The following is a 12,197-nucleotide window of genomic DNA, read 5'->3' on the forward strand; positions in this document are numbered from 1 at the left end:
CTCCTTTTCTCAAGTGCCCACCCAAGAACCCAAGGGCTACAGTGTCCCTGGGACTCTCTTCTTGCTCACTGTGGTGGACCTTTTCTTGACTCCTGCAAAGGAGTTTGGTAAGACTGAGCCGCCCTCCTACTTCTTTAGCTCAGAGAGGAGCCAAAAGTGCCACATGCAGGTTAATCTATAAGGAAAGGCAAGTTTTATTTTGTGGAGGCAAACCCTTTGTTCTAGAAAACCAGGCACCCCAAAGGGTCCCAGACAAACTAGAGAAAAGGCAGTTACAAGGGTTTCTGACTCTTACAAGTGCAGGCAGCATGATGCCACCTTTACTGAAATGTCTGTGTTGTTAATTTGACCTAACCAAGTCCCTAGTAACCCTTCCATAGTGGATCCAAGGCTTTGGGGGAGTTAGAATTAGCTCTCCAGTACTGTATGTTTTGGGGCCTACTTCAGTATCATAAACATTTCAAGATCCGAGTATATGAGAGATCTGGCTGAGCCCTTCATACCTATTATCAGTGTCCTGCTAGTCTTTCTCACAGTTGGGGAAGAAAACTCTCTCTAGGTCTAGGGTAAGCTCTGACGATGCAGTCAAGAGCCTTCTCGATGCTGCCGAAGCTTCAGAGCTTCTGGCAGCTTTCACTCCTCCTGCCTTCTGTTGCCCACTAAAAGACACACACTTGTTCATTGTGGAGGTGCACACCTTCATCACCAGCATCCAGGATGCTTGTTCTACATGGTGAGTTCCAGGCCACACAGGGCAACATAGTGAGACCTGTCTCAAACAAGACACCAACCTGCCCCCACTCCCTTACTTCCCCCCACAAACTTTATTTTCTTTCTTAGAAACACTAGTGAGAATGTTAGGGTCAAAGCTCTTCCTCTCCATGAGAAGCAATAAAATCATTGGGAGGCTACCACGATGCTGTGTGGTAGCTTTGGGAAGCTGGCATAAGGGTTGACTAGAATTTATCCTAAATTCTCACCTGTGAGATTCAAGATTACTTTAAAAAATAATAACACCCCTTTCAAAAAGAATCTTGCTCTGTATCTCAGGCTGACCCTGAATCCTTTTTAATGCCCCTGCCTTTAGTTTCCAAATGCCATGACAGCAGGCGTGGACCACCACATCCAACAGACTCCGGTTTGTTGTCTGCCTTTTATCTCAGCAGGTGTAATTGTCACAGCTCAGACTGTTTTGTTTATTCTTTTCCCTTTAGGTTTTCACTCTCTTGGAACAAAATGTTGGTGATTAGAAGATGAGGGACTTGGCTTTGCTGGAAAAAAGGCTGAGCCGTGATCAGGCACGTGGAGGAACACTTGCTTTGTATTTGAAGCGTGAACTCCGTGGCCTTCCCTGTGCCCAAACTCAACTTAATGACAAGGTCAAATAGACAAGTAACAATGCTCTCTTCAGCCAGTCCCCTAGTATTTGCCGCCGTGGTTGACAAAGGAGTGGGAAGAAAAGAGGGGGTTTCCGGTTTCTGTCAGTCTACCCTCCCCCCTTCTGTCAATCCTGCTGTTCGCTCTGGCCCCAGGGATAGCTCCCACAAACAATCTGTCTAGGTAAATTCAAAGTGCATTCTCAGGACGCCCAAGTCAGTCTTTCACTCTTTCTGCCCCCTCACATCCCCCACCCACCCCACCCCCGCCGCCTCGGTGAAACCTAGTTCTGCAGAACGCCAGGTTCTGCGCACGGGGCGGGGAATCTTGCCTTTCCAGGGAGAAAGGAAGGGGCTTCATTCAGGTCAAACGGAATAGCTGCGGTTTTGATAGGGACCGGCCCTGATGATGGGCGGCTGGAGCCTGTGCTCTGATAAACCCAAAAAGCTTGCCCTTAGATCTGTTCCGAAACTTGAAGCTGTGAATTTCCAGGGCAACGAGGGGCAGGGAGTAGAAGGACCTCCAGGAGAGGTAGGAAGCAGCGGTCAGTTTCTCGAACTTTTTACAGAAAAGGTTGCCTTAACCCTATGATCCTAGAAAGTTTTCAGACTGGACTTCACAAGAAGTGACTGAAGTACAGGCCCAGGGGATTTTTCAGTGTTGGCTGTGGTTTGAGCTACATCCTCAATTCCCAGGCAGGATTGACAGCTTCAGTTTCGCCGAGGGCGGGGTCACGACGCTTGCCTTCCAGCCGGGTTGTCGGGGCTCCTCCCTCCAAGCCCCGCCCTGGGTCCTTTGAACTTCTGGGCACCGCTGGCCTTAGAGCCAAGCTGAGTGGAGTCGGGCACTCCCTGCAGTTCTGACCAGTCAGTCTTTAGACGAAAAACGAAGTAGCAGTAAATGGAAAAGCAGCTGAGATCCTCTTTTAGAAGCCAGAGTAGGGAGTCCGGTGGAAAGAGGAGTTCCGAAGTTAAAACAAACAGAAGCCCTCCCGGAGTTGGGGACGTCCAAAGAGCTCAGGACTTGCTCCCGCCTGTCTGTCAGCAGCCCCGCGGGCGCGGCGCTTTGCATCCGGCCGGGATCCCCGAGAGCCCGGGACTACGGCTGTCCCGCCGGCCGCTCCTCAGATTTGTGACGTGCCGCAGGCTGTGGCGGTGACGGGGCCACCACACAAAGCCGGGTGGTCCGGGCGGAGGACCCCAGGCCGAGAGTCCTGACGGGATGGGAGGGAACGGGGAGCGAGGCGCCCCCGGGCGCCCGGGCTCTCCGCAGCATTAAAGTGAGCACTCAGCCAGCGGCGGGGGGCCGGCGGAGGGCTGGCCGAGATCGCCCTGCGCGCGCTTGGCTTCTGTGGCCTCGCTGGCCGCTCGCGCGCCGGGCCCGGAGGGGGATAGCCACGCCCATTTGGGGGTGGAGCCATAGTCCGGGGAGGCTCCGCTGTTGGAGACGCCCAGGCTCGGGGCGGGGGCTGTGGCAGCAGCTGCAGTACAGGCGACGACAGCAGCGTCAGGAGCTGCTTCAGCGGCGGCGGAGGCTGCTTCTGGACGCCTCGGGGTCGCGCAGCCGCAGCCCCAGTCCAGAGGCTCCGGGCGGTGCGCTGGGCTCTGCAGCCGCTGCTGCTGCTGCGGGCTCCCCGCCGCTACCCGGGCCCCTTCTGCCACCGGGGCCCCGGATGCCGTCTGCACTCCGGTCGAACCTACTGGAAAGTGCGCCCCAGCCTGGACGCCGCCCCCGGCCCGGTCTTCATTCTTCTGCCGCACCTCCCATGACAGCCCCTGCTCGAAGATGGCTGCGAAGGGCGCGCACGGCACCCACCTGAAAGTGGAGAGCGAGATGGAGCGCTGCCGCGCCGAGGGCCAGTGGGACCGCATGTTCGAGCTGGTGCGGCATCTGCAGATGCTGGGCATTTCCGGCGGCGGCAGTAGCAACCGGCGAAACAGCCCGAGCGGCAGGTTCACCTCCCTGGACACCGGTGAGTGAGGGAAGGGCAGGTTCACCCGGAGCGAGCGCGCGAAAAGCACAGCCTCGTCCGGGAAGCGCGACTCGACCGACCGTCCCGAGCCGGCGCTGGGCGCTACCTTCAGCTTGCAGAGGCTGTTAGGAAAGTCGTCTGTCCCAAGAGAAAAATCGCTTTGCATATTGGGTGTTTGAAGAGAAGAGAGAGAAAGAAAAGTTTGTGCTCTCTGCCTTTTAAGGTCACGTGGGTACCCAACCGTGAAATGGAGGTTTCTGTGGGTATCAGAGAAGTTCATTGGACCGGACCCTTGCCTCCCTAAACTGCTGAAACTCCCTCGTGTTAAATTTGTTCCTCTGTGTCTTCTCTTATTTTCCCCTCAAATAAAGTTGAGACCAAGCTCCGTCCACAGCAGACTTAGACCGAGGTGTTTGTTGAGCATTGGGTAGGTCGGAGAAGAGGCCGGTAAGCCTCGGTTTCTTCACCAGTGGCGGACACCGGCCCCATCCATTCCTGGCAGCCTGTGGCTTTAGCAGCAGGGCTGGTTTAGCTGGGCTGGGCTCTTGTGCTGGGGCGGGAAAGCACCCTGATGGGGTGGAGAAAGAACCCCGCCCAGTCTCAGACCCAGATCCTGTTCGGGTGTCTTGCTCTCTGCCTCAAGAGACGTTCAGAGCCCACCGCGTGTACACACCCACCTTTTCCGAAGAGGGTAGAGAATAGGTCTGGATATAAAGAGTTTTCCAAAACTACCCAGCCCAGGACGCCTCTGTGGGAGTGATGGGATGATTACAGCAACAGTCATACCCTGGTTGATATAGTGCTGTTTGCTGTGTTTGCTCTATGTATAGGTGAATAACTTCATCAGCCAATTAAGTTGTGAAATCTGAACTCGAGATTCGGAGTACCTCTTTTCCTTGGTGCTATGTTCTCTCAAAGATGCATACCTTGCAGAGCACCCAGAATGGGTAGGAGGCAGGGTGGTAGGCAGTTGTGGCTTAGACTGTAGAGCTCAGAGGAAGGGCAGCAGGCTTCAGAGTAGTTGCAGACTTGGCAATAGACCTACCTGGTATTTGGGAAGGGCAAGGTTTGTTTGCCCACGGAAAGTCCTGGGTGCAGAACCCCAGGAGGCCAAGAAGTCTGAGCATGGTAGAGGAGGCAACTGTCAGTTCCTCCCTGTTCCAGGGCACCAGCAGGAAATGTACAGGAATCTTCTGGGCTGGTGAGAGTGGGGAACACTCAAGTGTTGGTACCTTGTACCCCTCGTGTAGGAATATGAGTGAGCTGGCCCCACAGAGCAAGGTGCTGGGCCTCAGACAGGAAGCAGAGCTTCCTTCTATCCCCGTGGCCCGTGGGCTTGCTTTCCTACATTCTTCTTTAGAGCTTCCGGGGAGGCTCAGCACTTAGCTAATCAGTATCCCAGGAGGAAAAAGGTCAGGGAGTCCGAAAGGTGAGAGAAGAACGGATTCAAAGACGGGCTTTAAAAGCAGACTGCAGGACTGCTAAACATGGTATCCTGTGTCCTATCAAATGGGAGGCAAAGGCACGGGGCAGTTTTGAGTTTGTTGCCAGTCTGGGCTTTGTGTGTATTGGTGCATTTTTTTCCTCAGAAACAAAAAAGGAAAGGAAGAAAAATGAAGGATGAAAAGAAAAATCCCATGGAGCTAAGCGGCAGAGTCCCTAGGTTTAATAATGCCCAGCACCCACAGTAACTACCACCAACAAAACCTTTCGGGACTTTGCAGATTCTTAATGTGATCATCCAGTGTGAAGTGAAAGCAAGGTTCAAACATAAATGCCATGTTTCCCACTCCTAGTGGGACCGTCTTCCACGGAACACCTTTGGGAGCAGGCACAGCATTGGTTAACGTCCTGCTGACAACCCGTGAGGAGGGTCGGTATGGGGACACCGAGGTGCAGAGGTCACATGATGTGTATGTGGGTAGAGCCTGTGTTCATTTGTGCACTTGTCCTTGCCGAAGAGCTGGCACTTGCTATGAGGAGGGACCTGGAGCTTGGGTTTTGACTTGTCTTTGACGGTGTGGGGGTAAGGGGAGCACAGGGATAGAAGGACAAGAATGGACACAGGGACACCACATGGGCAACGACAACACGGCTGACCAGTAAAAACAGATGGCCTCCTCTGCACAGCTCTGTGGGAGACTTTTCTCTTATTGTTAAATTTAGATACACAATTCCAACCTACACAACATACACTTTGTGCACATGCACACACCACCACCACCACCACAACCACCATCACCACCAACAACAACAACAACCACACCACAAGAGGAAGGAAGGCAAATAGTGCCCAGAGCATGCAAGAGCAAAATTTTTGGATGGACAGTTATTTCTCTTTCTCTGGATTCTGAAGTTATTCAGAGTAGGAACCTCTTTTGGGAAAAATATAATGCTGGTGCTCATCCCCCTAACTGCCATCTAAGAAGGAGAATCTTTTTATCTTTTTGTGGCTATGGTGGCACACACCACATCTCAGCACTGGAGAGAAGGCAGACGCAGAAGGACCTCTATAAGTTCAAGGCCAACCTGGGCTACTTAGCGACTTTCAAGTCAGATAGTGCATAGTACATACTGAGACCCTGACCCAAAAAAAAAATTAAAAAGAATTTTTTTGTGCATTTTAATTACGCACGTGGATGTGTGGACATGAATGGATGTGCCCATAGAGGTAGGAAGAAGGGCTTTAATCCTTGGGTTCCCTGCAACCACTGGGCCATCTCTCTAGCCTAGAACATTAGGACCTCACGTGTCCTGTCAGACTCTTGCAGTGGCTGACCTGATGGTGACATAGGGAGGAAAAGGACAGAAGGAACTAAGGGGGCTGGGAGTGGCCGAACCCCAAACATCCACATTCCACGAGGCCCTGAGGTCCTACTGTGTCAGAGCTTTCTATGGAGACTTAGAGGGACATCAGAAGGAGACTCCAGAAGATGCAGAGGGGGAGGAGCTGGCTCCTGAGCAGGTTGGCTGAAGGAGCAAATGCAGCCCAGCCCAGGCCTTCTCTAGTCTGAATAGGCTGCTCCTCCCATGGGGGAGGTAGTTACTATCTTTGTGTGTGTTCTTCAGACTCACATCTGGTGATTTGGTGAGCCCCAGTGCCAAGAACTGCACAGCCCAGCCTGGCATTGAAGCTGTGTGGAAACAAACCCGTCCCAGTATTTTGATTTGATTTTTTAAAACCACTTTCCCCATTTTATTTATTTTATTTGGGGCAGGTGTACTTGAGCCAGACCGTTCTTGTGAAAGTTAGAAACTGACAGGAAGTCACTTTTTCCTCCCACCGTGTAGGTTCTGGGGTCCTAACTTAGGTTGACAAGCAAGATGAAAACGTTTGCTTGAGCTGACATGAACACTTTATTATGAAACATTTACAAAATACTTTTAGAAGAGAGAAGGAACCCCATCTATTATCAGCCAACTTTCATGAGCTCATGAACAATCTTTTTAATAAATTAACTTACATTTCATTTTATTTGTGTGGTGTGTGTATTGGGGGGGTGTCACGCATGCACTCTTGTCAGAGAACAGCTCAAAAAGTCACTCTCTCCTCCCACCACGGGGTCCTTAGGATCAAGCACAGCTTGCTAGATTTAGCAGCAAGCTTCTTTACTTGCTAAGCCATCTTGATGTCCATCATTAACAACCATTTTTCAGGCTGTTCCTCAGCCCATATCTCTCTCTTGCTTTATTATTTCAGTGAAAATTTATTTTAAAGGAACCTATTAAAAATATAACCTTACGACCATAATTGCTGCTCAAAACCGCCATCTTCCTTTGGCTTGTTTTTATCAGCTGAATGATTTATTTATTTTTGTAAAGCCGGAAGACTGCCTTAAACAGCTGCAGTTTAAGTGTGTGAGGCAGGTGGCCTCTCTCACCTTCTCCCAAGTCTATGCTTGGAAAGCCCCAGTCACTGCAAGCCTGTGAGGGAGAGAAGCCTCCCTTTGCCTGTTTGGTGTGGAGGAGAGAGAGGGCTGACTTGATCTACACTTCCTAGTGGCAAATGGGCACGGTTGGAGGTGGTAGCCTCCAGGGGAAGTGTTGGAACTTGTCACTTGAGAGCTTAAGAGTCCTGAGTGGCCACAAGCACTCAGAGAGGTGGTGGCCACTCTGCTAAGGGCAAGCACTGCGTGGGGGCTGGGGGTGTGCTCCATGGACCTGTCAGGAAGACTTCTTCATAACCCTGACAAGAGGAGCTGTCCTCTGATCCAGACCTGGACAGGGAGCAGGTTTGGCTGTTGGGAGAACAGGAGTAAGCTGATTCACGCAGACTCTTACTTAACAACTGAAAACTCAGGAGTTGGAATTCCCAGAGGCCCGTGAGTTTCACTGCTTTATCAGGAGCACAGTAGGTTAGGAAGAAGGAAGGGAAAAGGGATGGCTCAGCTAAGGAAGCAGAGGGAATTCTGCCTCCTGCTGAATGAGCCCCCTAAACCCACTGATTTAGTAGAGGAGACAGGAAATATGACAGCCAGAGGGGTTGCAGGGGTGGCTCTGGTAGAAGCTTGTTCAGTACCAACCCTAGCACCACACACAGCAGTCCTGCCTGCCCTTGTAGTGAGGAGCTCTGCTTAACCCTTCTGTGGGATTTACTTTTAGATTAGTCACCCAAGATCTTTGTTTAAACTCTCAGAGGCGGCAGGGGCTAAAGGTGCTTCCCGATGACCGAGGTTCCATCCTTGTACCTAGGAGGTGAAAGGTGAGACACAAAGGACTTCTCACAGGTTGTCCTCAAACTGCCACAAGCCAGACCAATGAGTAACACATTAAATAACTTTACTTTTTTTTTTTTTTTTAAGTTATCAAGCTGTCTGCTGTGAAGGAGATGCGGGAGAGACATTCTTGTTTGCCTGACCCTAACACAATCGCTAATCTTCACGAACTGATATGGGACTATCTACCTTTTAGGACTGTGCAGGTTAAATAAGATTATATAATAAATGCCTGACATTTAGTGGGCTCATGGCAAATATCGGTGACCCTTCACAGTGCTACTCCCTCAGAGCTCAGAGCAGTGCTCATCAAACAGACTTCGAGAGCGGGGGTTTTTTTGGTTGTCTCCTATCTGCCCCCCCAAAAAAAAAACCGAGAAAGAAAAAATATGCAAAATTCTGCGCCCTCTTTCCGATTTTTTAATAAATCATTCTATCCAGCGAATTTAACATTGCTTTGTGTAGTTTCTACACGTTCACTCAAGTTTTCCCACACCTGGAGGTGTCACAAGCCCGAGACCGCGCTGCTGCACACCGCCCTGGGCGGCGCGGGTTCAAATGGCACTCCGGTTTGTGGAAAGGGGCTCCCAAGTCTCCCTTGTCATGAACGGTGTCTGAGATCAGGGCCTGTAGTTCTGGGAGGGCTAGGTGAACGGCTGGCTGGCCGAGGTGAGGTAGTGAGTTAAGCTGCCCAGGGAGAGGATCTGGAGCGGAGGGCGGGGCTCTCGCCGGAGGAGACCGGCGAGCCGGCGAGCGACGCAGGCTGTTCCCTGGAGCTGGCTTGGAACCCTGCTGTGGGTTTTCCGAGGCCAAGCCGAGTCACAATTGCAGAGGTACAGGGCTCTGGATGGAGCTGCGGCTGATGACGCATCCTTGCTCTCCCAGGCACTTCCGGCTGAGATTTGGAAATTGAAGGTCGCCTTCTGCGACTGCTGGCACTGTTGTGCGCGCTGCCTTTTTCTTTCCCTCCTTTTTTTTTTTTTTTTTTTTTTAAATGAGGCAGGATCTCTAGCTGGCCAAGAATTTAATATTAGACTAGGCTAGCCCGGAACTTGCAGAGATCTTGGTGCTGCTATTGGGATTAAAGGGTGTCAGTACCATGACTCTGCTTGCTTGCTTCCTTCTTTTGACAGGGCCTCACCATGATCTCACTATGTAGACCAGGGTGACCTCAGAGATCTGCCTGCCTTTTCCACACTCTGTTACCAGCTTAGCTTGAAGTTCTTCCCACAGTTGCACATACAAAACACCTGCAGTCCATTGTGACTCAGGATGCCCTTTCTTATGGACATACAGAATTTTAATTAGCCACCCATCGATGGACATAAAGCCTCTCTGCTGTTTTTGCTAGTGTAATGCTGCTGTGTGAGGAATTATGAGTTCTTTTACACATTTGCAAAGACATTCTGTAGGATGTTGCCAAGTAGCCCCTTCTAGAAGTTTCTTCAACTTATTGATAGTTGGAAAGGGGTACTTGTAAAGGCAAGTCCTCAAAATTGATTTTTAAAATCCCAAGGTTGGCAGCAAAGGATCTGATGATGCTTCCTCGGGGGCCAAACCCTGTGGCTTGATTCAGGTCTAGGGCTGCTTGGTGTTAGGGAGGGAGAGCCTCACAGGAGGGCTGCAGATACTGCCTCGGGACTGAGCCATGGCTCAGTAGATTCTCGGAGAGTAGTGTGGCAGCTGAAAGCACTGGGAAAAGGTGGAACAGAGCAAATGCTCCTAGAGATACTATGGGAACTGGCGTAGCTCCCCAACCTATTGGCTTCCGCTCTGGAAAGCTGGAAGGTCTGACTCACCTGACAGGTATTTGTTAGGCCCATCCATTGAATTGTTCTTCTGAGTGATGGGCAGGCAGTGAGCACAACCTCATGAGACTGTTGGACTTTAGGTAATGCATCCCAAATACCTGGCTCCCCTGGTGTGTGAGTGTGTGTGTGTGTGAGTGTGTGTGTGTGAGTGTGTGTGAGTGTGTGTGTGTGAGTGTGTGTGTGAGTGTGTGTGTGTGCGCGCGCTTGTCACAAGTAGCAGAAATGTTGTAATGACAACAATTTCATTGTTGTTGGAGACTCACAAGCAGGTAGTATAAAGCTATTTGACAAGTGTTAAGCTTGTTCTCTCCAGCTCCGAGTTGGAGAGAACTCTTGAAAATGAATTGTCTTGCTACACAGGAAACGTACATGGCACATTCGCTCTTTGGCTGCTAGGTCATCCCAGGCCACGCTAAAGTCCCTTAAGATGGGGCAAGTCTACTAACGCAACCTCAGAAACTAGGAGAGCATGAAATGGCTTCCGAAGCCCTCACCACACAGTTCGCCCCTTCCGTGGTTGGAGTGGGTGGGTGCTTTTTGTTTCTCCATGACTTCTCGCTCTGTCACCCGGACTGGGTTAGAACTCCCTTCAGTCCTCAAAGACGATTTAAGTTTATGGAAAATACACTTTTATTTTCCCATTCTTGAGCCATCGTGTGCTGGGTAGGGGTGGCTTGGGGCTCAGGATATCTACTACGCATCAAGGATCCTTGTCTTGCTTTTCAGATGACTTTGGGAAACTGCTGCTAGCGGAGGCCCTTCTGGAACAGTGCCTGAAGGACAACCATGACAAAATAAAAGACTCCATCCCTTTGCTGGAGAAGACCGACACCAGGCTGAGCCAAGCCAAGGACCACCTAAGCAGCATCCTGAACAACGGGAAGCTGCCGGTGAGTCTTCGGTTTGTCTCACTTCGAGGTCAGGGCAGAGCAGGGCTCTCTGGGCAGCAGGTGGATTCTGGAGTACCCCAGTAGCTCTGATGGATGTGGAGAAAAGGCGGGAGGGCAGTCCCGAGGCGAGGTGCCTCCTCCTTTAATCAGGACCTACAATCTGATTCCTGAGGTCCCATCTTGCCCAGTTCTGTAGAGATCAGAGACCATAAGCCACTGCCCTAGCTTCTACTATCCACTGGGCTCCAGAACTGCCACATCTCATTAAGGCTTCCTACGTACGTTTTACGATGCCTTTAGCCCACACTTATGTGGCCCGAGAGAGGTGACCACTTAGCAAACATGGTTCCACTTACTGTGACATCTCAAGCTCTTGAGACGCCCAAAGACCTGGAGTGGGAGTAAAATAATGACTAAGAGACTTGGGCCGGTCGAAGGACAGCTTCGAGGGCTTTCACTCTCAGAGTGAGCCGGTCTCCTCTGTTATTTCCTATTGAGCACCTTTGGGACAATACAGTGACTGGTGGCTAAAGATCTCCTTAGCAGAAGGATCTTTATCCTAAGCCGAGGCATTCTTGCAGGCAACCTGCTACTTGGCCAGGATGTATGATCCTGACTGGCTAGGTCGACAGAATTTTAAAAAGACTTGAAATTCAGCCACAAGGTCGCTGACATTTAATGTTGCCAAGTGGAGACATTGGAGAAATCACAGCATAGCGGTGGAACTATGTGATTAGCATTGCTCCATAAGAGAGAAGGACACTGTCCCTGTAGTGTTTGGCTGCCCTGTTGTACACTGTTATTAGTCCACAGGGATCTGCCAACAGCAACACCCACTCTTTATGGCCTGAGTGTGTCCTTCCGAGTCTTTGTGCCCAATCACCCATGAGCAGAGTCATAATCACTGCCCGTGGCCTGTTTTTATCTCGCTTCTCTCTCAGGCAGTTCAGAGCTGTGTTCTAGACTTTGCCCTGTTAATGCCCTTGGCCTCCCTGCCATGGGAGGCAGGGAATGGGTGTTATTATCTCTCCTTCACCACAAGGAAGATGGGGCTGGGGGCGGGGGTGGGCAGTGAGCCTGTAGCTTGAGACCACTGCATGTGGAAAGGCAAAGACACAGTTGAGAAGTTCCGTGGGCCGGATCCTGCTGGGGATGTGTTACCCTGGCTGGGGACATAGGTGGCTTCTTGGGGGAAACTAACAAATGGCTTTTTAAAAATCAGCCTTTGAGAACAGAATAGGTGTGTAGGCATCGCAAGGCATTGTGGGAACTTCACAGAAGGGAGCTTCCTGGGACTGAGGAGGCTTCCAGAAGGAGGTGGGGCTGAGGGACTAGATGACAATCTGGACAGGCATAGGTTCTGAGTGAACAAAGGCAATGAAGGATAGGAATTCACCAAAACCTCTTGGGGATGGAGAATGGAAGTCTGGCT

At 51.1% G+C, this 12,197-nt stretch overlaps 1 protein-coding gene across 1 annotated transcript in view; it reads left to right on the forward strand.

Annotated features, from left to right (window-relative positions):
• Positions 1-2,909: 2,909 nt before the first annotated feature.
• Positions 2,910-12,197, forward strand: part of TTC7A (tetratricopeptide repeat domain 7A) — a 101,097-nt gene continuing 91,809 nt past the window's right edge. Inside the window, exons 1-2 of the mRNA XM_080913916.1 lie at positions 2,910-3,349; positions 10,602-10,765. Of these exons, the coding sequence (XP_080770042.1) occupies positions 3,163-3,349; positions 10,602-10,765 (351 nt within the window). The 5' untranslated portion in view covers positions 2,910-3,162. The remainder of the gene's footprint in view (positions 3,350-10,601; positions 10,766-12,197) is intronic.

This window comes from Micromys minutus (assembly GCF_963924665.1).
Source record: "Micromys minutus genome assembly, chromosome: 3".
Classification (NCBI taxonomy): Eukaryota; Metazoa; Chordata; class Mammalia; order Rodentia; family Muridae; genus Micromys; species Micromys minutus.